The sequence below is a fragment of the Tinamus guttatus genome, unplaced genomic scaffold (assembly GCF_059628265.1).
Source record: "Tinamus guttatus ecotype Peru unplaced genomic scaffold, ASM5962826v1 Tinamus_guttatus_pri_ptg000389l, whole genome shotgun sequence".
In the NCBI taxonomy this organism is placed as follows: domain Eukaryota; kingdom Metazoa; phylum Chordata; class Aves; order Tinamiformes; family Tinamidae; genus Tinamus; species Tinamus guttatus.
In genome coordinates, this window is record NW_028288923.1 from 2784273 (window position 1) to 2809629 (window position 25357).

General features: G+C 38.1%; 1 protein-coding gene across 1 annotated transcript in view; it reads left to right on the top strand.

Moving 5' to 3' along the window:
* Positions 1–5275: 5275 nt before the first annotated feature.
* WWOX (WW domain containing oxidoreductase) overlaps positions 5276–25357 on the top strand; it is a 426479-nt gene continuing 406397 nt past the window's right edge. Inside the window, exons 1-5 of the mRNA XM_088530845.1 lie at positions 5276–5414; positions 6480–6544; positions 7043–7100; positions 8293–8471; positions 25013–25119. Coding sequence (XP_088386971.1) covers positions 5308–5414; positions 6480–6544; positions 7043–7100; positions 8293–8471; positions 25013–25119 — 516 coding nt within the window. The 5' untranslated portion in view covers positions 5276–5307. The remainder of the gene's footprint in view (positions 5415–6479; positions 6545–7042; positions 7101–8292; positions 8472–25012; positions 25120–25357) is intronic.

Sequence of the window (25357 nt, forward strand, 5' to 3'; positions counted from 1 at the left end):
AAGCCTGCTGCCAGCATTCTTAATCTATTCTCAGTATCGGGGAAGGATACCCCCAATGGTCTCATCCAGCTTTCTTGATAAGTAGAGTAAGTGGGAGTGAATAAGGAAAGTTATATATGAAATATTGATTAGAAGGAAATGATTGCCATATGCATTGAGTAATTCTACTAAAATATTAAAGGAAGGTGATGAGAATAGAATGTTTTGGAGACTCTGCCAATTTCCTTTTCCATGCACTACACTGCTGACCCTTTAGTTATTGCAAGAATAGAGAAAAAAAGCCATTGGTGAACAGGCAGGGAAATGCCAGGCTTTTTGCAAGATGCAGATGTTCATCATTATGCAGGGTACAAAGGCTCTTAGGAGCTCATTAATATACCTGGGACTGTCAAAGACTTGTCTTGGTGTGTGGTCAAACCAACATCCTCCCACTCCACTCCTCTCCCCGCCATCAAAAAAAAAGGAGAAGAGGAAAAATGATGAAATTCAGCAGAGAATTTTGAGGTTTTTTTTTTCTCCCTGGAGGGAAAAGAGAGAGACTGGGTAGAGAGAAGTAAAGGAACCAAAAATGAAAAGCTTATCTCTGATTAGCTCTGCCTGGTAGCAACTGGAGAAGTTATCCTCTTCAAAACAACTGATGAGAAAAGACATCCTTCAGGCTAAACTGAAAAAGGTAAGTCTATGAGTCAGCTGTGCGAAGCCGCATGTTCAATCTAGCCATGTTCTGACACAGCCAGACGTAACTTTCCTTTTTGGAAACTGTGTTAGCATGGACCTGAGTCTGAGCTATGAAACTCTCCTGAGTACAGCTGTCTGCCTCCGGTGCTGTAGATGAGCCTTTTTTCTTTAGACTCGGTCCTGAGGAAGCAGTAATGCACAGCTGGCACAACTCGTGCCTGCGTCACAGGTCTGCATTAGCTGCCAGATCAAGCAGGCAGGATGAGGAGGTGATGTTTACTCTAGCTTTTTACCTTCTCTATACATCAGGAAGCCTTGCTGGAAATGCCTCGGAGTTTGAAGAACTTTTCCTTCTCACCTGCTTACTCAACAGTGGTATGCTCACTACATAGGCAACTCTGTTCCCTCTCTTGTGTCAGGAAATAGGAAGGTTTTTCACATACTTCTATGCGATCAAGAAACAATAGACTTCAATTGCGTAAAAAGAGAAATAGTCTGTTATCAAGCTCTGCTCCCAGAGAAATCACACTTATTATTAGAAGGCAATAAATAATGTGAAAAATGTTCAGCAAAATGACCTTTAGATGAGAGGACTGAGATCAGCTTTTTATCACTGTAATATGTAGTGTTTCAGTTTCAGAACATTAGTTAAATATTTATAGCAGATGATGTCCATTAGAGTCATGTTTGGCTTAGAAATACAAAAGTGTGTGTTTGAAGATTTTTTTTTTGTTAACACATTTTGAGAGTTTCAATTTACCATCCAAAACAAAGTAAATGTGAAGAGTTTTGTGAGTTTGCCTGGAGGTATAAATTGCTGGATTCTGTTCAACTATGGAAGAGAGGCTCCAGTACAGAACTTTCTCGTGCCAAGAAAAGCAACTGAAACATGAGTTATGAGGGTACATTGTTAACCATTACTCTTTAAAGATCTATTTTTCATTTTTAAAGATTGCACAAGCACAGACTATTTTTGGAAGTAACTTCTCCCTTGGTCCCTCTTCAAAACACAGAACACATTTTCTTATTCAGTAAGGAAAGGTGAGTACCTTAATTCAAACATCTTGTACAATAAAAGATAGACTTTCAAGGGAACTCATGATGAGTTTTTAAAGAGTATAATGTTCAGAACTGGGATCCAAGATTCCACAAGATTTAGCACTCAACACCTCAAGTCCTTTTGAAAATCCAGCTATGCGGTGCCAACATGAGAATTTGACCATTTGAATATTCTTTCTCCTGTACAGATGAACCATTTGATGAAATGCCTGTTTTCCACGTCATTATGTAACATTTGAAATTAAAGCCAATGTATTCCTTAATTTGCACTCCCATAAGTGTTTTTGTTCTCATTAGATCATCTTAACACTAAGTTAGTAGACTAAGCAACTGTGACTGCCTTTGTGTTATTGAATTACAGAATTGGTGGGTGTCAGGAATGTAAATGAATGTGCTGCTAGTCTCTTACTGAATTCAAATTGATTTTCAGGCAGAATGAAAACTGGCTGAAGGACCATAAACAGAAGATAATAGACTGCTGAGGAGAATTACCAAGCGAAATGCCTCAGAGGCATACATTAGGTCTCATGATATTTAATTTATTTTATTTAGATGACAAAGCTGACTCTACAGGACACATTTTCAGTTTGCAAGACTGTAGACCATTTAACTTCAAACAAAGAAACATGACTAATGACTTACATAGCTGTTTTACAAAAATAAGATATTTGTCATTAATCTGAGCTGCCATGTTTCTCCGCAGCCTTTCTCACCTCCAGAGAGCCCTACAGGAAGCGCCTGGGCTGCTGGGTCTAAACTTACTGCCTCGCTCGTGGCAGTCTACACATGCCCGAAAGTCTGAGCAGCCTTTACTTTGTTGTAGGTGGCCTTACATAAACATTTGCATGACTTGTCGCAGAAGACCAAACGCAATATGAACGAAAGCCAGCTGATTTCAGATAGTTGGTTGCTTTCCCTTGCACTTGCAGATATTTTAAAAGGCACTGCAAGCATATGGATATCTTGAATTGGTTGATAAAGGAGCTTTCAAACAAAATTCTATAGGACAGCTTAAATGCTGGTACATAGTTGTGTGCAACATGCGTCGAGGAAGCATTCTGACAATGTTACTACAAAAATAAACACAAAATAAATAAATGAAGCTATTATCATGAACCAGATGTGATACATTTCGCTAAGATGACTATTACAGATTCAGAGGGAGAATGAAACAGAAACAGGATTTTTAAATAGATAAACAGTGTACTGTTATCCAAAGGTAACTGAGAGGAGGATGTACAAGGATTTAATATTGCAAGAGATTCGAATCAAGTAAAACTTCACTGATGTCAGTTATCAACAGTTTAAGCAAGATCAGAATTAGCTCAAGATTTTCCAATGCATTTCTAAAATAACTTTATTGCAGCCCATACCATACAGCAAAATACAGTGTTTTAATATAATGCTGAGCTAAGAAGGGGTGAGGTATGCATTGTGGAAGCGGGATTTTCACCCGAAAAGAAACAGCTGCAGCCTATGCAAACATGTGCTGACAGCTGCTGAAAAATTATGACCTGGTAGCTGTTCGGAATTTTATCATACTCCTAAATCGTGATTTCTGACAAATGGACACATGCTCTATCAAAGAGATGAATCAACATTTTGCTGTGCATCTGCATGCTTTTACAGTATGTCATGACTATTTCTCTCTTGTCCAGACAACCGGTATCAAAATCTTTGTCAGAAAAATCGGTACCCAAAACTTGGATGGGCAATGGCCATGATTCAAGCAAAGCAAATAAGCCTGTGACTGACACTGAGGAAATGTTAAGACTTTTGCTGCCTCGGGCTTGCCAGCAGAATTACATGACCAAAATTATGTCTATGTTGTCTAAGTTTCCAAGGGAGAAAGCAGCCAAACAGATTTAATTTTCATGTTTTAAAATACAGCTAACAGAAAATGAGATTAAGATTCTAATTGACATTTATGTTATTGTGAAAATAACAACCATTTCTAAATGTCTTCTTGTTTTAATTTATCCACTTCCTGGCAAGCTGTGGAATTAATCGTGGTCTAAGAGCCTTGGCATCATAATTTAGAGGATTGCCACAGCAATGGATCAGAATGACATCTTTGACGCACTTTCTGCTAAAATATGACACCCAAAGCAAGTGACAGAAGATTTTAGGAAGAATGGAATATTTACTACCCTGCCTGAACAAACATGATGAATGAGATCACCATATTAAGTAACACACAGACCCATTCATTTTCTGCAATGCAAATGAGAAAACAGGTAGCAATTCTACACATGTACACACTCAAGCTGGAGAAAATGGCAAAGATACCTTTCAGCATTTGAAAGGGAATGTATCTTGCCACAACTTTTAACAGGAAAACATGGTTGAATTTCAACCTGCTTTGAAGTAATTCAGTAAATAATGTGAGTAGCCAAATTATCAAATATTTGTGACCCACTCCCATGAATACTGGCATTTGAGGAAGCACGAGTATGTATCTCTAACAGGGCGAGATAATTCAGGAGGTGCAATTTCTCAGAGGAACATGCAAAGCGATGGGAGTAGCAAGGCATAAAAAAGCTCGGGTTGCTTTTTCTAGAGACACACACACCATTAGTGTGGAGTGAGTGAGCCATATAGGTCAGGGCCTCAAATAGTGCATAAAAATGTTACCCACAGGACCTAGGGAACTTTTATTTGTGTGGTTGCACTGCCATCTGCCGCAGTCTCCAGTCATCACTGCCACTCTGCAATGGGAAGATGCTGTTACAAATGCTAACAGTTGGGTTTAGTTACGCAAATATGTACGAGGATTCGGCATATAGGTACGCGACAAAAACCACTGTCAGTGATGAGGACGGGTGGTTCATGCCAGCTGAGAAGCACTCATGCACGGTGCACTTCTGCCCCAGCTGCAGCACGGGCACCTTTGCTTTGGTTACCATGGGGGAGGTTTCTCTAACACCGATGTTTCTGCATTGTCCTCTTAACTTGTAGCGCTTCAGTCCTTGGAAAGGGCCGTGGGGCTGGGGTCACCGGGTGACCCAGGTGTGGGAGGGGGTCTTGGAGGCCCTCCTTGTCGTCCCCAAGGATGGGCGTCTCTCCCCCACCCCGTGCTCCATGAGGGTGCAGTGATACTTACGCACTGCGGCGGGATGCTTTGCTCGGAGGAGAAGCCCGGGCACTCGAAGCGCCCCAAGGACGGGAGGCTGGGAGGAATGGGCACAGGCCGCCATGTTGAGGCCCTGCAACTTGGCCAGAGCCTGAGGTCGCGTCCTCGACCTCCCGCCTGCATCGAGAAGCTTTAGAAACAGTTCATTATCCTGCTGTAGCCTGCGCCTTGTTCCTCGGGGAGAGGGAGCGTTTGAACGCCCAAGCCCGGGACTCCCGGCCCGGGGCGAAGCGGCCTCGCCCGGGCGCAGGTGCCGCGGCCGCGCGTGACGCAGCTCCGCGCGCCGCCGCGCGGGGGCGCCGCGGGGAAGGCGGACTACACTTCCCAGCATGCCCGCGGCCCGCCGCGCCGCCTGATAGGCCGGCCTGGCCGGAGAGGGCGGGGTGACGCGCCGCTACATCCGTGAGGCGGCGGCGCTGCGCGGGGCGCCTGTCCCAATGGCGGCGCTGAAGTACGCGGGGCTGGAGGACACGGACAGCGAGGAGGAGCTGCCGCCCGGCTGGGAGGAGCGCACCACCAGGGACGGCTGGGTCTACTACGCCAAGTAAGCGAGCGGCCGCCTGCCGCGGCGGGCAGCCGCTGTCCCGCGCCCAGCTCGGCGCCGGCGGGGCGGCCGCCGCCATTCCGCGCCCGCCCCGCGCAGGGCGGAGCTGCCGGCGGCGCCGCCGTCCCGCCGCGACGCCCCTCGGGCCTCCCGGCGCGGGGGAGCCGGCCGGGGCGGGGAGCTGCCCCGCGCAGGGCGGTAGCCGCGTTGCGGGGACGGAGGCGCGATGCGCGCGGTGGCAGCAGGTGCTCGGCCGCCCTCCTCGGGCGCCTCCGCAGCTTTGGCGAGTTCCAGACTGGAACTGCCCTGGAACTTTGGCACCGTCTGCTGGGGCACTCGGAAAGCTGCCACGTCCCTGCCCTTTTCAGTAGTGTTTTGAAGTCTTTGAACCGGCTTTAACCCGGTGGACTGCACGTGTATATATTTTTCTCTACTGTTACACAACCGTTTCCTGTATCCACACTGATCTTGGAGTCTGAGCCTCAGTTTGCTTCAAACTGTAAGACTTCTTCCCTCCCATGTGACCCCACCTCTGGTGGATTGGCTTCTTTCTTAGGTTTGACCTGCAAACATGAGACAAAACAAATATCAGATAAAGTAAAAAGCATTTTATGAGCACTGCTAATTCTGTTTAGTCAGTTGTTGCTCTCAGGCCAAGTCTTCTTATATGCCCTTCATAACCCATTTCAAGGGGGAATCACTGGATGGTCTGAGAACCCTCAAAATAGCCAGGTGTCACTTTCATGGATTCAGTGGGCCTTATTGTTAGCTGCTAGTTGTGATTTAACTCCATTTAAATTAATAACTAGATCAATGTTAAGGAAGAGTCTTGCTAGTGTGTGTAAATACAGTTCAGGTGAAAAGGTGTTGCACTGTTGCTGCCTTTAACATAAGCTCTGTGCCTGTATGTTAGCTTTGCATACTCTGAAAATATGTTTATATATATTTTTTGACAAGTCATATTTTGTACTGTATTTAAAAAACAAAATAAAGCCTCTGATTGAAGTGCATCAGAAAGAGCATTGTTAGGTGTTTCTAATATTTTTTAATAACTTTTTTTTCCAGTCATCTTGAAGAAAAAACACAGTGGGAGCATCCTAAATCTGGCAAGAGGAAACGTGTTGCAGGAGGTTCGTTAAGTTTCTGTAATGTAGTGAAACTCTTAAAAGCAACAGTCAGAACTTTTGCAGGAACTAGATTTTATATTGATCTCCTTAGTTGACCCTAGGTGCATTGCTAAACCCAGCTGGTGAAGTGTGGCTTGATTTCAGTGCAGCTTTGTGTGCAGTGATCGCTTTTGTGTGACATACTAGCAAGCAAGGTCACATTTTACTGCTTTGTGCTATTACATGAACAAAGAGGAGAGAGAGAAGGAACACAAATTTTTGGAGTATCTTTATAATTAATAGGCTGGTCCTTACGGTTGTCTTGCATATGGTACTTTCAGGACAGTGCAATTGCATGGTGGTTAGGGAAGCAGTCCTTTCAAGCTCCAATGCAGCAGGTAGTACATTACCTGTAGAAATACTATAGACATTTGCCAGCTTTTTTCTGAAAAATCACTCAAACCTCAAATCTGACTGTACTTTAGTGCCTGCAAAAAAAGATACTTTATCTGTGTTTTCTAGGTCTGCCGTATGGATGGGAGCAGGAGACAGATGAAAATGGACAAGTCTATTTTGTGGAGTAAGTAATACAGAATATGGACAAGTAGATGGACTAATTATTTCCTGTGTGTTAGCTTTTTTGAGTTATGATGCTGTGCTAATATCAGCTGTTCTTTTCAAAGAAACAAGCAGAAAATTAGAATTGAAATGTAAGTTTTCTGTAGTTATGTCCAAACACCCACATGTACTTTACTGAATTCTTTGACATGCACAGAAATGTTAGTTGAGTGACAGATTAGTGGCTTACAAATCAGCATCTTCAGAATGCCTTCTATCTCCAGGCAATGTTTATGTAGATTCATTTTGTTCAGGTAACTTCACATATAAATACTGTATGTTATCTTTTAACTTCAAAAGTTATCCAGAAATCTGTCATTGACTTTTAACATTGCAATAGAGCTTAGAAGATACAAGATGAAAACAAAATTGCTACAGCACTGACTGATTTGGAATCCAAAGCACAGAAAGAAAAGGGAGGACAGATTGAACCAGAGGAGATTTTTAGAAAACTGAGGAAAGAGGGAGCTCACAGAAGCAGAGAGATTTCTGGTAACATTTATTTTCTGTAGTGGAGCACTTTTTCTATATCTTTTCAGTTTAAAAGCCAAACTGGGGTGGTTATCTCAACTGAATTGTAAAAATTGTAAAAGACTATTCCCATGCCAAAATTCTCAAGTATAACCCTCTCTGTCCTGTAAGTAAGGAATGAATACTGAAAGTTGCTGCCAAGTATCTCTTTCTAGAATTTTTCTGAAGAAAGCTAAAATCCCATTATGGGAACATCAATCTTACCCATGCCCCTTGCTTAGTGGATTTGAAGCTATTTGCTTTGCATTTTTAAAAAACAAACAAACAAAAAACTGAACTACATTTCTTACCAGTATCTTGCTTTGAGAGTGGTATACACCCCTTTCATAGAGCTCCTTAGAGACCATGATCTTTCCTAATGAAATGCAAACTTTCCTGTGACAGAATTCTGCCCATAAGAATTTCTGAATGGGGCGGGAAATACTGGCATACAAATCTTAATGTATACTGTCACAATCAGAAAAATGACAAATAAGAAATTCAGATCACTTTGGCAAAGCTGTGGGTGGGGATAAAAAGTAGGGAATGTAAATAATACACTGGAATTATATATAACTGTAGATGAAATAGAACATTTAAAGTCTAAAGAGTACAGAGGATCACAATATTTTTTTCTTCTGCAGCCACATAAACAAAAGAACTACTTATCTTGATCCAAGATTGGCCTTTACAGTTGAAGATAATCCAGTAAAACCTCCTACTAGACAAAAATATGATGGCAATAGTACTGCAATGGAAATACTGCAGGGACGTGACTTGAGTGGAAAAGTGGCTATAATCACTGGAGCAAATTCAGGAATAGGTAAGTAAACATTGTACATAAGGTAATATATTGTGATATTTTATCTTAAAGGCAACTCTGAAAAACTTCGGAAAATGTTTTTTCAGGTTTGTGTAGTATTATTTTTAAAGCGTGGAGAAAGTAGAGTCTGGAGGAGAGCCATTGAAATAACATCAAGTTTTGAAATGAGGTTCTTTCTAGGAAATACAGATAGAAGCATTTTGCAGTATATAAATATATATTTAAAAAAGCCTCCTGAGCAGGGGAATGTAGTAATGTCTTTAACACTTGGTGGTCAGGACAGGGAAGGAAGCTTGTATTGCAAGAGTATTGAGATAAAGTGTTTAGAAAAACTTTCTAATGACAAGAGGTAAACATAGGAAAAGATCTTATAAGCAGGTTACAGGATCCTCATCTGAGAGTATTTGCAATCGATGATGAACTTGACAGAATTGCATGATCGATGCTACTTTGGAGCCAAAAATAGTGTTGATATCCTCTTGAAATCCCTTTTAATTGCATTTTCTAGGATAGTTTCAAGCTTTCATTTACATCTTTTTAGACACCTAGTCAATATTTGTTTCATAATATTATTACTTAACTGGTGAGTAGATGAGTGATTCTTATTAGCTGCTTTTGTTTCATTTTTATACAGTGCTTAGGGGCTTTGCTGCTTTTCTCAGAAGGCAGGGGTATTTTTTCTGCAGTATAATTTACTAGGCTGTTCAAATTTTCTCTCTGCAAACTGCACAGGGATAGCTGTTTGCTAGTTCTATGGCCTAAATCCACAAAGGAGAATTAAAATACAGGTGTGATTTGGTGTCAGATTTGAGGTTTTCTGACAAATCATGAGATCTACCTAGATGATAAATAATTGTTAATCCTTGTTCCATTTATTGTTCATAGTTTTACCTTGTGGAGGAACATCATTCTCTCTGTTATAATCCTTATGCAGATTATGATTTGGTGTGCAAGAGCAGGATTTTGATTTAACTGTGTCTGTAAGGATGTTGAAAGAGCCAGAAGATTATATATACAGTGGGTTAATAGCAGTTATCACTGAGTTATCTTGGTCTTTGCCCCTTAATTATTTGAAGAGAAGTGTAATCTGACTCCCATTAGATTTAAAAAAAAGAAATAAATAAAAAAGGTGGAACTTTGTTGTAGCTTACCATTTTGCTCCTTATCAGCACATGGGCTGCAAATATTACTTGTTACTGTACTTTGGTATTGCACTTAGCAGAGCAAGTGTACTTATCTACCTCAATGAGGAATTAGCTTTTGTTTCTCGGTAAGGTTTACGTTTGGGATTTACGATAGCATGTCTTTAGATTGCACCCAGCAGCTCTGTATGCATCTGTTCAGTCTCAGAACAGTAAAGAATTGCCTGGACTCAAGTATGATTTTTCTTCATCAAGACCTACTATTCAGACTTGGAGAATGAAAATGTTTTGTATACAATGCAAGAGTAATCGAAGATATATGAGCTTTTGTTGAAGTTTCCTTTTTTCTTCTTTTTCTTTTTTCTGAAATCTAAACTTTCTCTTAGACTTCTGAGAAAGAAGACAGTTTGAGGAAAAACTTGTACTAATCTGACTTCTGGTAGACCTGTTTGGAGGAAAAACCGTGTTCAAATGCACTGGTGTTGTGTGGAAAAAAGCACTCCTCGTTTGGACTTGTCTAATAGTGTTCTTGTGTAATTAATCTGGACATACTTGGCAGAATTTCAAGTTTTGTTGAAACCGGGTTGTCAGAGTCGTTATATTGGCTTGTTCCAACTATTCTGACTGGCTGTTAGTGTCTTAGCTTAACTCTGAACTATGCTTTATGACTCTTGACTAAATGCCGTGATCATGTCTGTGCCATGTAATGGATCACAGTTGTGATACCTATGAGATTTTTGTCTACACAACTTTTTGGTTCTCCATGTGCAAATACTGATTAGCTAGCTTAAGCAGAGCACTTCCAGTTTTGGAGCTTATTGCCACTTAGCTTGGAAATTTTGTTGTGCTGCATTTTGTATTGTAGATGGTCCTTTGAAACTCTGTGTGTGTGTGTGTGTGTGTTGAGACTATTCTGCTCCTGCAATGTTTTGAGGAGGAAGCAATTACTGTGTTTACAGAACCCTGACTTTCTCTATGTTCCTCATGAGTGTGAATTCAGTTCATAACTCTATTACTTTATGCTAATATGAAGTGATGAAGAATTCTGTCTTTTTCAGAGAACTGGATATGCAAACAAAGTTGTACTTTCTGTAATTCTCTGCCTGTTATTTTCCTTACAGTTAGGTCCTTTTTAATATTCAGCTTCTGATACATAGCTAGCCAAGTTTCTCTCTTTGATTCAATTTATTTCTATTCACATAGGAATATAGTAAGAATTCCATATAGTAAGAATTTCCTAGATCGTTTATCCACTTATTCCTTAAAATTGTTGCAAAGAGTGTGTGTGTGTATATATATGTATATAAATAACCATTTGGTACTTTTTGATCACTTTTACAAGCTGATAGTGAAAACTAATAAAGGCCAATGAATTTCTTAGCTCTTCATGTATAAAGTGATCCTGCTTAAGTGAAAAGTTTTCTGGGCAGCAGGCTACATAAAAAGATGCCTTGCTGGTCTGTCCTGTCCTTTTGTATGGACAAATCATGCTTTAATATTTCCGCTAGAGGGCTGTGTTGCTCTTTGAAAATGTTAAACAAAAGCGGCTTAGTGTTCTTTTTCCCCGTTTTTGGTAACGGCTCCTGAAATTTTGTTGTTTATATATTCTTAAATATTAGTGTTAGGACTCAAATTTAAGAAGCATATCGTCTGTTTCTTTAGGCTCCCTTTTCTAAAAGGTGATGTACTTTTTTCAACTGCACTTTTATGCAGTCTTCTCAAATCTGATATATTTTTTTTGAGTGTTACTTTTTAATACCAAGGAGACAGTAGTGTAGCTAATGTGATTTTTCTATAAGTTAAATATTGCTGTATCTTCTTTCAGGCTCGCATAACTACTTGACCTTGAAATTGTATGTCCATGAGCTTTATTTTCTGTGCAGGCTGCAGTTATATGTAAGGTATTGTGGCTGTTAGAGTATGCATGAGTACTAAAATACAACTAGTATTGCAATATGCTATGAAAGAACAAAATACGTATGTTCTGTGCAGTCAGGCAGATTCCACAAAGTATTAAGAAGTATTTTCTTAATGCATTTCCAAGATTTTTTTTATCACAATGCTGTATTAATCACAAACTATTGCTCAAAGTGTAAGTCTGTTCCTTTTTGCTACATGAAGGTCAAAATAAATCTCTTCATTGCTTTTGTAAGGGATGTTTAGATCAAACAGACTATTTTAAGAAAATGGAAAACATTTGGCTTTGAGCAGCCTAATTTGTTAAAAGATTGAAGAAAATCCAGAAATGTTAACCATAATGAGAACTGCTTTACTACTTTTCTTGATTATGCTTTACAGGAGTTATTGCAGCTTTCTCATGGGGATATTTTTAGGTCGTGTCTTCAAAATTTTTGTCTGTTTTGGTTAATTTGAGTTCTATTTTTATCTGGTATTTTTATTACTGTGTAATGTAGGAGGCCTTAATGAGGAGAAAAGTTGTATAGTAGGTATTAATCAGTACTTAAAAGACAGGAGCCACAGTTCCAGTGATCTCTAACTCTGCATATACTTCAAGTGTGAGAAATTACTATGCCTTTTATTTCTTGCACAGAGCTCCAGTATACAAAATGCTGTCGTACTGATGCTAAAGGTTGGAAAATGTGCTTAAAATTTATCAGAATTAAACATCTGTTTTACAGCTTAACAAGCTGTTTTGGATAACTGGTCCTCTAATTCATAAACAATAAACACATGAGTTTCCCTGCTTTATACCTCTCCCATAGCATGAATCTCTTGGTAGATTGTGTTCAGGTGTGGAAAGCTGGCTTAGCTTAGTTAATTATAAAAACAGTTATTGCAAAACTGCAAGTCAGATTGTAGCATAGCACTTAAATTCATAAAATCTAAAAAATCTGATGAGGTAACGGTAAGTAGGTGGTTAGCAAATTCCAGACAAAGGTGCCATCCTTTACTCAAACTTGCCTTTACAAACAAAGGAAGTACAAATTGACCTAGTCCTCACCACTAAAACACTGTTAGCATCTGTTTTCTTTTGTCCTTTCTTTTATGTTGACTTATTGTACACTTGCTGCTGACTTACATAACCTTAAACAAATGTAGCTAGTACTTGAGGACCAGGTATACGAAATTGGGGAAGTAGATTCAGTTAGAGGTTTATCAAACTGAGTTGTAATGGTCTGTATTCCCACTATCAGATGATTAGTTGATTGCACCGAGGGCTTGCGTGTGTGTGTGTGTGTATATATACACACAAGTAAACATTGTGGAGCTGCAGAAGGCAGCATTTTGACAATGGGTAACTTGATAATTTACTCAGTATTATTCATCACAGTAACATGTAGATGATTAGATTTTGTTCACACATGGTGGTGCTTTTGTGATAAATACCAACTGTGTAGCTCTGCAATTTATCATGTGCCTTTCACTGCATCACCTGCATCTAATTCAGAAATTTTCCTCATCTGGGACATTATTTGAACACTTCCCATCTGTGAGCAATATAGAAGGGCTACCTCTCAATTCATTCTGCCTTGGATAATGCTAGAAGTCTTTGTCTTTTTCTGGAAAAATGGGTGTAAGGTTTTGGCAGTCTGGAATGTAGCAATGTAATTCCTGACCAATAACATCTATTACCTGATACCATCAGTGTGTGAATAGAATTTTTAAAGCATTGAAAAGCCATGAATCTTGCTCCAGGAAGTACCCAGTAGCTATATTAATTCAAGAAGGTCCTAAGAAGCATGTATTTTTTTCTGTTATAATTCTATTCTACAAAAAAGTTTCTTTCAGTAGCTGTTAAACCTTGTTTGGTCTATCAAACTATATCAAGTAGCTGTGGTGGTAAAGGCTGTAATTAAATGATACAGTGCACATAGATTACCGTTTGATTTTTTGCTTTCATACTTCATACTGGTAGCCAATGGAGATTTGTTTTGCTGATTTGATAATGTGTATTTTTAAAAATTCCGCATTTCACAAATCTATTTTTCTAGGTAGCAAGAATGCTCTGAATCCTGATTTAAGAAGTCTCATTAAAGGCAGGTGTGGTTAAATACTCTTGCATTTCTTACGCCAAATGAGGATGAGCTAGCTATATGCTGACCATGAAGGGAGGAAAATCAAGCTTTTTAAAGAAAAATCTTTAACTTACTGTGAAGACCTTGCAAGGTCTCCAGTGCATGCTGGTTAGCTTTGGCCAATATGCCTTAAATTTCCTAGCAACATAGAAAATGATGAAAAGAAACACCAGTTTTTTTTTTAAGGAAATCAAAAATCGACTGTCTTGTACCCACAGGGAGTAAAATTTTGTGAATATGGGAACCCTCCTAGTCTCACAAGTTCCTGAGATTGATTGTGGGTGACAGAGCATTTTTACCCAGGCTGGCTTTATTGGTCTTCACACAAAGAAGGTAACATTTGCTGAATCCTAATTAAACCAGTGAATGGTCTCATTTGAGTCAAACACAGATCATATGGGAGAAATAGAACAGACCCTTGTAAATACCATTGAGGACTCTGATTTTAATAGTATTAGGCTGACAGTCTTAAATATGTTCATTGTCTTTCACTATACTGCTTGTGGTTTAGAGGACTAAGCCCACAGATGTTTGTCCAAATCTGTCAAAAAATGGTTCAACTGTACTCTAGAATCGTATCACCATTTTTCTATAAAATACACATACATGTCTATTTTTTCAAAGCACAAGGCTTACTTCCTGATTTCTCTGCTCTGTTTCCAGATGAAATAGCATTGCCAGCTAGCAGAACTCCTACAAATGAACTGCTACTTGTTTCAGATTCAATTTGATTTCTTGTATTCTTTGGCAATTAGGTTGTACTGTCTGAATTTTACCAGTCTTTAAAAATTCAGTCTGTTTTTGTTAGTTTGCGATAAACTAATCTCTAAGAGAAAATACATCTCCTGATTTTGGTCTGTAGTGCTATTTTTCTGAGTTATATCTGCACACTAACTTTGAACAACAATATTTACAAAATAAAAACAAAAAGGTTTGCCATACACCTACTACATAATAACCTTACATTAAATGTAAAGAGATTTGCTTTTCAGGGGATTCCTATTATTTCCATTCCTTTCTTTCATGAAAGCAGAAAAAAGTGATGGGAGGAGTGGGACCCAGCTTGTGCCGGTACTTCTTGAATCATGTTGCACAGATAACTACATCTCTTTCCAGTTCAGTGCAAAATGCTTGTCCTTTGAAGCACAGTTAGCTTTTATAAATGCCTGAATTCTATGGGATTAATAAGTTGTTGAAACCTTTGCCCATTTCTGTTGAGAAGAGTTACTGTAAATGTGTCTGTCCTACCTGCATGGTTAGAAAGAAGGGATGCTGTGGGGTTTTAGTTAGGAGATGCATGTTATGTCTTTGGGAAGCTCCTTGCTTCACCAGGGTTATTTCTAGTGGTAGGACAACTGTTACAGTCTCTGCATGGTTGTATGTGGAGAAGTGAAATAGATGTAGTTTCATATGTTTATGAAACTTTGGTTTCTAAACCTATTGAAAGGTAGGGGCAGCTGGTACTGCCGCTGCTGCTGCGGAGGCAGAACCGGAGTCGGAGCCGCTGCGGCGCCCGTGCAGGGAGGGCTTCTTCCAGGTGCCAGCCGGGGACTGCCTGGGAAGATGCCCGAGTGTGAAGGAGTTCAAGAAGCTAAACTGCATTGGGCAGACCAAGTTCGGATTTTATCCTGGTCCTGCCTGTCCCAGAGACTTTCTGCTCCATGATTTTGTATTTATTGGGCTTTCAAGGGTGTGAATTATTCGTTAAGGAATGTATGTTAGTGTTTTGTGTGTGCGCTGTGTGTTGTTTCTTACAGAAGTGAAAAACATTAACATAAGCGGAGTTTCAGTATATTAACTGAAAAAGAACTGCTGGCATAGCTGCAGCTAGTGTGTGTGAATGCTTTGCCATACTGCGATAAAATCATCTAAAGTTACTCAAAGTGTCGTTTTGCAGATGTAACTTTTAAAGTAGGGTCTTTTTGCCAGCACAGCTGTGGTTAGGGCCTGTACTTTGGCTGTCTTTAGCCAACAAAACAGCGACAATGAAGTTAATAGTGTTTCCTGGCTATAAGCATTTTTAAATGTGGGGATTTAAATGGGTGGGGAGAATGGCAGGGAGGAAGCTTAATGCAATTCACTGTTGAACATGCACCTCACTTTTTAGTTTCATATTATTGCTTTGATTTCAACAGATTAATTCTGTCAATGAAAACTATTTAATGAAGAATTAATGGGGAAAAAATAATGCAGAAAGCTGTTGTTTTAAACTTAGAATAATCTTAGCTGAGAAGAGGGTTATCTTTGTGGCTTTGATTTAGGGCTGTTTTTTGGAATTTTTACAACAGAATATCGTGATATGGAGTGGTTCCAGAGTGACATCACTGTGTACTCTGGCTTTATAATGTTTAACATGAGTAGAGCTCTATTTTACGAAAAGCACTTACTTTCTTTGTATGACATATAGTAAATATTAAAAGATTCTCTTTACATATTTGTACTGTCAGATCTTCATATTGCTCTTTCATGTCTATTGTGATGAATCTATTTATTACTTCTGTAATGAGGAGTACACATGGTTGGTTAGCCAAGTTATTGAACTTCATCAACCTTGGCTGAAATTCACAATGCACGTGAAACTTGTAGCATGTAAGAAATTGCATCTGGGCTAAAAGATTCAATAATGATTACTCCTTGTAATGGAATCTTTTTAAAAAGTATGGGATTGAGCTATATGTCCACGCTGTACTTCCTGGTATTTATTTTGCACTGGAGTAATATATCTGTAAAACAGTAGCTGCTCTGTGATATATCTTTTCTAAGGCCTCTCCAGGGAACGTAAAATAACTTAAAAGCTTTTCTAAATATTGTTCTTTGAAATATTTAATTTTGGGAAGGTTTTTCTTATTATAAACGAAGTCATTATACTGTATGCTTCATAGTCCAGAGGTGAGAACTGCTGTTCTTTTCTGTTGGTCTTTCGGATGACACAAAACTGCATGATTTTGTGTCTTTGCGTTTTGAAAGCTGATTGTTCTGCAACTATTGTTTGAATCATCTTAGCTGTACATGTGTATTTTTGGATTTAGAATGTTTGTAGAAGGTGAGGACAGAAGACCTTGATAAATGACTCCTGTTTTCTAATGACAGTACCCTGTTAGACATTCAGTGGCTTTTTTCTAGATGCTGTCAACTCTACTTACAGCACTTACATGTACACTAATGGGTATGTTGTTTTTGGCTTATCACTTGAAAAAATTCTTGGTATCACTACCTACACTGGGCTGTAAGGTCACAAGAAGAAAGCATCTTGTGTCCTTTTTGAGCGCTTCAAAAGTAATTGTGATAACATTTTATAAGTGTTAGAAATTCAAATCTGAAACAATAACCTGCTTAAAAGGCAGTGAAGGGAAGCACATAGGAACTTGGTGTGATAAAGACAGAAATCCTGACCTCACTGAAGTCAGTAGCAAAGCTTCTATTAAAATTGGCAAGTCTAGAATTTTACCCAAATAACAGAATGTGAATAGAATTGTACTGTGAGGAAGAGTATGATGTTATATCCATCCTAAACTCTAAGACAGGGAAACATTTCTAACAGGCAGTGTGTGTGTTAAGACATTTTCTGCATTCATTTTTATTTCTTAGCTACTATTTTTGCCACCTAAACTGAAAGATTCCTAAAAACAAAAATAGCATCATCTTCTTCTGCAAAATATAAATGATATTTGCAATTCATGGTTCTGTTACTAACCACACAATTCTTATTCTTTAAACAATTTTTGTGTGTTCTTTTATTTCTTTTCTGGAAGCTAAAGATGATCTATAGGTTTTTATTTTTAAAATGTGAAAATTTGTAGCCCTCCATTCAGCAAGGTAGCTTCAGTCTTAGTTTTTGTATTCATGTAACTTTTGACTGTCCCTAATTTCTTGCTGGGCTTCTGCTCAGTGGCTTTGAGAACTTTGTTCTTTCAAAATTTGAAATAACAATATTGTAGTCACAAGAAATTGCATTTTTTTTAGAAACTGTCTAGTATGCATGTTCTCCTAGCAATTTTTTTCTAATCTGCAAATAAAAAAACTTTCAGTAGGCATATCTAATTTTAGCTTGAATGCCCCATTTTCTCACCACCCCCTAAAATTGGCAGGGCCTAACTTTTTTGGAAGATGAAAAAGTTGACATCAAATGGAGCTGTAATTGGCCATAACCTTTAGAAGATTATTGCTGTTGAGCTGTCTGTTGGGTTGCCTGGATTCCAGCTATTAGCAGGTAGGCCTTGTGGTCATATAAACAAATGTTAAATGCTAATTTAAGTGTTAAAAGATGTGTAGTATGCTTTAATGCCCTAATTGAAACTGGGGCAAAGAAGGCTTTAATTTTTGCCTGTGGCCTTATATAATAATTTAATGACTTCTAATTCTTACTTGTCTTCCATTCTTTTTGCTTTTGTATATAGACACGTTGTGTTAATACTCTTCTTATTCTTCATCTTTTGTTTCAGAACAAGTCCATCTCCTGCCTTACTTTGTATGTCGGAACCACATGATGGATCATTTGAGTTACATAACTGCTTTCCATCTCCCTCTTCCCTTCGTAGCTTAAAGCACGCCTAAAAGGTTTGCCAGTTCTGAACCGGGGAGGTTGGTACCTAGCCTGTTTAAATGGATTTCATCTAATCAGAAAAACTAGAATTTAAGAACCAGTATTGTATAAATTCCCAAATCTCCACATGGGTTGTCTTACCCATTGCTAGCTTTTTCCTATCTGCTTTATCCAGGACGAATTCTGAAACGATGAACTGCATCCTGCTCGTATCTAATTTTTGCAGGTTCCTAAAGTGACTCTTGTGTTTTAATGTTCTGCTTAAACAACTTCACCTCACATTCCTTGAACAGAGGTGGAAAATGACTGCCAGAAATCAAGTACTGCTGTTGTAATGTTTAGCCTGTTCATCTATTTCTTTTTCTACAATGTGGATTGTGAACCCCTTATAACAGGGCCTAGCTGTGTATATTTAATACTCTGTGATAGCACTTTCTGTAAAGCAAACTGCGTACTGTTCAGGACAGAATCCTGTTTTATCAGTTACCTATAAAAAGTATATATTAGGCTATTTCATTGCTTATGTAAATGATATAAATAAAAATATATTTTTAAAGAAAATCTGTTTGATTCAATTTATGCTGTAGTACTACAGTTTCTGCAATTCTTACTAGGGTTTATTCCACACTGGAGCCTCTGACTGCTACTGCAGTTTAATATTGAGTAATATCAGCTTACAGGCTAGTGAATAGGAAATGCAATTCTGAATCAATTTGCTGCTAGCCTGTGCCTTTGACTATCTGAAATAGTTGTCTGTGTTAGATTTTAAGAGAGCTGAAGTGATTGAGGTCTGAGCTGTGTATCTTGCAATTGCATAAACTTGAGCACAAGTAGCAAGAGGCATCGTTGACAGGGAGCTGGTAGAGTCCCACAGCTGGAGAATGTGCTGAGTCCGCCTGTGACTGTGCGCCTGTCGCAGCGTCTGCGTAACGTATGTATCGGAGACAGGCAGCATGTCGTGTTCTTAATTGCTTCCAAGATCCTCAGTAATACTTTTAGCTTTCTTTGTCTCAAATAATGTCTTCTGGGTGTGTTTTGTTTGTTTTGTTTTCAGGAATAATGGGTCGTGCATCTTTATAAACCAGTCAATTTAAGGGATTTTATTTCATATTTTCTGGTGCTGCAACCTCTTAAAAACAATTTTTGTCAGTGTCACTGGCAGTGTATCATTATTATTAAGAATAACTGTGCAAAGTGTAACATGTCAAGTGAGTGCATATTTTAAAGTTGGCTGGACTGAAAACAGAACAAATACATTAGTCATCCTAATTCATTTTAGTTGGCTTTTTTTGTGACTCATGAGTCCAAGAAAAACACATCTGTCCCATCTGCACACAAAGGGAGAGGCAGGATGCATCTTTCAATTACCATCAGAGTTTTCAATGACAATCAGTATGTTTTACCATGCACCAATAAACATACAGCAATAGAAATAGCCTTAGTATATTTTATATAATTGATCTTTTAAAACAAGTCTTCTAACAAATGGTGGTATTGGATTTGTTTTGAGAACTTACATTTGAAGTAACATGAGTGATGGCCAAGATTTTATCCTAAGCATTTATGTTGAAATAATTTTGTTCTTTGCCTGGTGTATGCTTGGTGCTTCTGGAGGCTGGAAAGTGAGGTGTTATATCTGTGTGTCTATCTATATTTATATATCGCATCAATGATGTGGGGATTGTAGTTCAAGAATTGTTTTGAAAAGTATTTTCTGGGTTATATCAGCATCATCCCAGGAAAGACTTAGACTGTCATGGCAAGTGAATTAGATGTTCTGATGTTGTGAGAAATTTTGGAAGAGATTTTTGCAGTGCAAATTGGTTATCTTTGTAGACTCTTATCTCTTTAGTGTACTCTAAATACATTAAAAAGTTCTCACTCAAAACATAGACAGTTTTTGACTTGCTTATGAGTGTAAGCACTTGAAATGGAAGATCTATTGAATGATGTAGCACAAGCAAAAAAAAAAAAAAAATCTTAGTTACAAAATTATTTTTCCCTAAATGTATCACTCTTACAATAGTCAACCCAAAAATAAGCTTATGTAACTCTAACTCCTTCATTGCTTCTTATTTTTTTAACAGCATTTAAATCTTTCTTCCTTTTTTCAAATAATAGTTGGATGAAAAGGTTTGATTCATTGTCACTGGTGCTTAGTTCTTTCCTATTAAAATGGATCTAGGGATGCATATAACACTTTACCATTTCTCTGTAGTGCTCTTGATTAGGTCCTAAAAATCAAAAAATACCTAAGCAAAAAGACTAGATATCAGTAGTGGGGATGGAAGCCTGTTTTGGATTATAAAGGTGATTTGTTGCAAGTTGTTGAGCAAGTGTTTAACCTCTCACAATTCACTCTGATCTGCAGTAAAATTGTATTTAAATTACTTTTCATTTATATTGCATGTTACATTTTTTGAAAATATTAAGGTAGTATATATTGTAGAAGGGTTCTGCCCTTAAAGCTTCCCCCCCCTGTATCCTGAAACTAAAACCTGATCTGCTTTTGGTAGAAGAAAAACACGTGTTCGGTAAAGGTTTCCTTTCAAAACAAAGGTTTTTGAAAGGAGTAACGCTTTCACCTAAAGATTTTGTTATTTCTGTGTGTTTTTTCTCTAATGCAGAAGTAATCAAATGCCTTCAGTGGGTGGTGGTTATATATTGCAGATATACTGTTTGCTTAATAATACTGTTGGTGCCTTACCAGAATGTTAAGTGTTTAAAGAGCAAAAGGCTTTAGAAACTTCTGCATCCATACTGTTTGATGACTTAAAACTGTTGAGGTTTTCTTGGTTTTCTCCATACTGCAGGGAGATTTCTTAGGCAAGGTGTTGGATTTCTGGTGTAAAAAAACACACTGGCCAAACAGAATAAGAGATTTTCTTCAATTTTAAGGTCTTTTGGAGAAAAAGTATTAAGCGCTATATTCTTATCTATACTGAATTTGAATGGAAGTGTCAGAGACATAATTCTTTTTCTGAAAAGAACTTGGAACAAAGACCAGAAAACCCAAGGAAATAGCATCCCTGTTATGTTCTCTTCTGTATTACTTGTGTAGAGCAAAGTTCTCTTGACTTTTGTTTTCTATGCTTAAAAATCAGGGTGTTTCTGCTATTCTAAAATTTGTAAATCATCTGTTGGTGTATGAAAGGTCAGAAAGCCTCAACACAAAGTAATGCTTTTCACTTCTAGTTTTAGAGAGCGCTTTTGTTAACTTATTTGATTTTTTTTTTTTGTATTTACTGTAGTGCACAGACAAGTTTTTCTTCTGGTTTCCCTTTAGTTTAGGTTTACATTGCCTGTGATGTAGAGCTCAAGGATGGCTGGACTCATGGTGACTTTACGTTACTGAAGCATATATGAAGAAACTTTAGAAAATTGCTGTCTCTAAAGCTCTTCTATATGTGGAGAGAAAGAAAGAAATGATTTTGAAGAAACTAGAGGCTTTTAAATTGAGGCCTAAGCTCTTGAAAAGAAAGATGGCATTGCTGCAATTCAAAAGAAGATGGAAAAAAGAACTCTGAAATAACTTTTTGAATTTATTTTTTGGTGTTCAAATTCTTACTTGCCTTTGGAATAAAGAGAAGTAAATTATATTTATGCGTGTGTAAGAAGTAAAATATGTGCATGTATGTGCCTGATGTGTTCTGTATTAGAGGCGTGGGGGAGTGTGTTTTCAAATGGATTCTACACTGTCTTCTTCAAACCAATTGCTGAATTGGTTAATTCCCTTGAACTGTTTTAGAGGTATGTAGTATGGTAGTTTTTCCAAAGTATGTATTTGAGCATGTTATTCCATGACGTTTGGGAGGGGTGTATCAGTCTTTATAAGTGACTACTGGACAGGATGCTTGAGCACTAGCAATGCTGTTTTTTTTGTGTGTGTTGTTGAACTTTGGTGTGTGGAACCATGTTCTATGTGGATTTCGATTCAGTATTGTGTTTACATAGAGATTTTTCTTTAGAGATCAATAACTTTGTAGTGAGAATGCTTGATCCTTAAATGATGGTGAGACTTCAAAATTAACTATATATCGAAAACATTGAAATACTTTGTTCAAAGGCAAAACTTATTGCTAAAACCTTTAGCAATTTCTTCAACTGTACTGCAGTCTTTCCCTCCCTGCTGTTTCCTCTGAATGGAAGAGGAAAGAAGTATTAGTTTTTGTAGATAACTTCTAACTCCTAATTTGGGTTTTACAATTTGAAAATCTTCTAAGCTCTCACTTAGTTGTTTATTATACTGTGAAAGTCCTTAATTGTGCTGCTTATCAGGATTTAAGGCCTATAAAGATGTGTTTTGTGGACATAGCTACAAATGTTACACTCTGTGTTGCTGAGCCAGTTGGTGGGTGTATTTAAACTGAGCCATGTGAAGCATTCACTGTGTAAACCTCTTTGCCTTGAACTGCAGCCTTTTTGGAGCACAGTTTTGTGGCAGGATTCTGCCTATAGCTGTAAAAATAATCCTTTGGTAGCCCAGGGAATAGTAAGCTCTGAAGGGAGGTGTTTAGGCAGGTCAGCAAGTTTGTGGGGAAGAATCAAGGTTGTATTAAAATACCTTAAACTTGCAGTATATAATTACTTAGTTTGGCTTTTAATTTTTCTCACTCTTCTTGGTAATAAGAATCAAGTCATTGACTGTAAGTGATGGGGGCGTGGAATTCATTATCTTGCACAATAATGCAGTGTAACGTGGGGTAGAGTTAGCTAAAAGTCGTCACATTTAACTAATGAAACTGATTATTAGCTCCATATCTCTGTATATACCAGTAAAAACAATGGTATTTTCAGAGATCGTAACCAGTCTTTAATAATATGATAGACTGGTAAAAGTAGGTGTTATTGTACAAAACAAGATGCATACAGCTAGCTAATAGCACTCTGGTGCAGCATGTCTTACACTCATTGTATGAAGAATCATGGTTAAATACATCTGAAGTTGAATTAGGAACAGGGGAAATCTTTGCATATGCTGTAGCTGAATTCATGTGCATGCAATGAATTACTCAGGTAATTACAGTAGCTTGGTACAATGAATGTGTGGAAAAAAAAATTGCTTGGACTTAAATACCATAAATATGCAATTGCAGAGAATGGTATAAATTTGCCTTGGTGTCTGTTGTTTCTATAGTGTAAGTTAGGTCTCGTGCTGTAACTGAATTGTGTTGCTCCGGGGTTTTTTGAAAGTGAGACAGTCTATTTTAATAGGCTTTTTTTAGGTAAACAGTTTCTAAAAGGAAAACATGAACATGCTTGAAATGTCATAGCACTGGAACAGGTATCCTCTTCCTATTCTGCATGTACTCAATTGTTGGGTATTTCAATTTGATTCTTTATTTCTAGTTTAAGCTTGTCTAATTGGAACTCATTAAGCTATATGATGCTTCTTTGAGCTGGATGGAAACGGTTTTTCCATGGATGGAATCTGGTCTGTCATGGTTACTGCTCTCCTTTGAGGAAGAGCACGATGCCCAATGCTCATCCTGAATATACTGCAAATGCATAGTGGCTCGCCCCCAAAGAAATCAAATTTCTGATTTAATGCTGATGTCAAGGTACAAGGGTTCTGTTCTCCCAAAGACTCATCATCTCCTAGTTCAAACTGCAGTAGATATTTTCAGTTAAGTGAGCTTATCTAGGGCCAACTTTGATTCAGCTTTTTGTTAAGGAGCTGAATAATGAAACGGGTACATGTACAATGCTTACAAATGATGTCAAGGTGTTGAGAGTTGTAGCGCTTGGCAGTCGCTTCATAATTTGAATGGATTGCTTTACAATGTGGTCTAAAATTAACAAGTTAAAATTCAGTAAAGCATCCTTTTAGAAAAGACGACTGAAGAGCCCAAATGCAGAATAGGAAAGAATTGATTAGCAGTATTGTTTAAAACAAAAAAAAACTCTGAAAGTTTGTATGAAAGAAAACTGGGATATAGATTCATGGTATATTTAAACTGCAGTAGAATGTGAGCTATCTATCACTTTCATTGGATTGTCAAGTTTATCCAGTGACCCATTTAGCCTTGTGATACTGTATTAGATGTACTGAAAATACTTGCAAGGCTTCTAGTACTTGATCATTTATTTATAAAGAGAATAGTCATGAAAAGTGGTTCTCCATATCAAGTTGATAGGACAAAAACATGAGTTGAATTCCTCAGTTTAGCAAAGGTTTTCAAGTGCATGTATAATGATGTGTACTATAATAGACTATGGTCTCCCTATCTTTTCTAAGAATGAGTTTGATAACTCCCTAATGATAGTGGTTTAAGGCTGGGTTATGTCTGTAGTCCCTCTTCCTTGTGTGTAACAGTCCTAAAGGTGGAATGGTGTTTGTGTCTGAAAATATTATCTCCAAATGATTCTGCTTATTTCCTCACTTCCCACTGGATGGAATCTCCTGCCACAGATGCCCTCAGATTGAGCAGAGGCTGCCTACTCAGAGCTTGGATTTTTACAATTCTGTTGCATTCAGTGCAGTTCTGTGGATATAACAAGTCTACAACGACCTCAGTTCATGGCTTATTCTTTACAGTAAAACAAAAAAGCACTGAGACAGAAATGGAAGTCTGCCCTTTGAAGGTTCTGTGCTTGCTTTGCGTAAAATATAGTTATTGCATCAAAGACCTGCTCAAAATGAGGTCTATCTCTTTCCATACGTGAATGTCCAAGATAGGTCCAAGCAACTAGCAAGCAGGTAGTCAGATTGCAGATGAGATTAGGATGCTGAAGTGTTTGCTCCTTTTTCAGGTAATTTTATAGCTCTGATTTGTTATTAAGATGTATATGTCTGACTAGCAAAATGTTTTATCATAGGTTTTGAAACTGCAAAGTCTCTTGCATTGCATGGGGCTTATGTTATCCTGGCCTGCAGAAATATGTCAAGAGGCAATGATGCTGTGCAACGCATTCTTACAGAATGGGTAAGTAAATACCTACAGTGCCCAATATTAAGCTGTATTTTCTAGTTTCAAAATAAAGCACAAACATGAAGTCTTCTGTATAGTATAAGCAGTACTTTGTTTCTGCATGTGAATTTGAGGCGGGGGGAACTTCTATTTGGTAATGCTCTGTTCATTCACTACTATATCAGATCAATAGAGATTTCCTTTTCTATAACCATGTTATGGATTGCAGGGCTTAACATCCTGTTACCTGTTA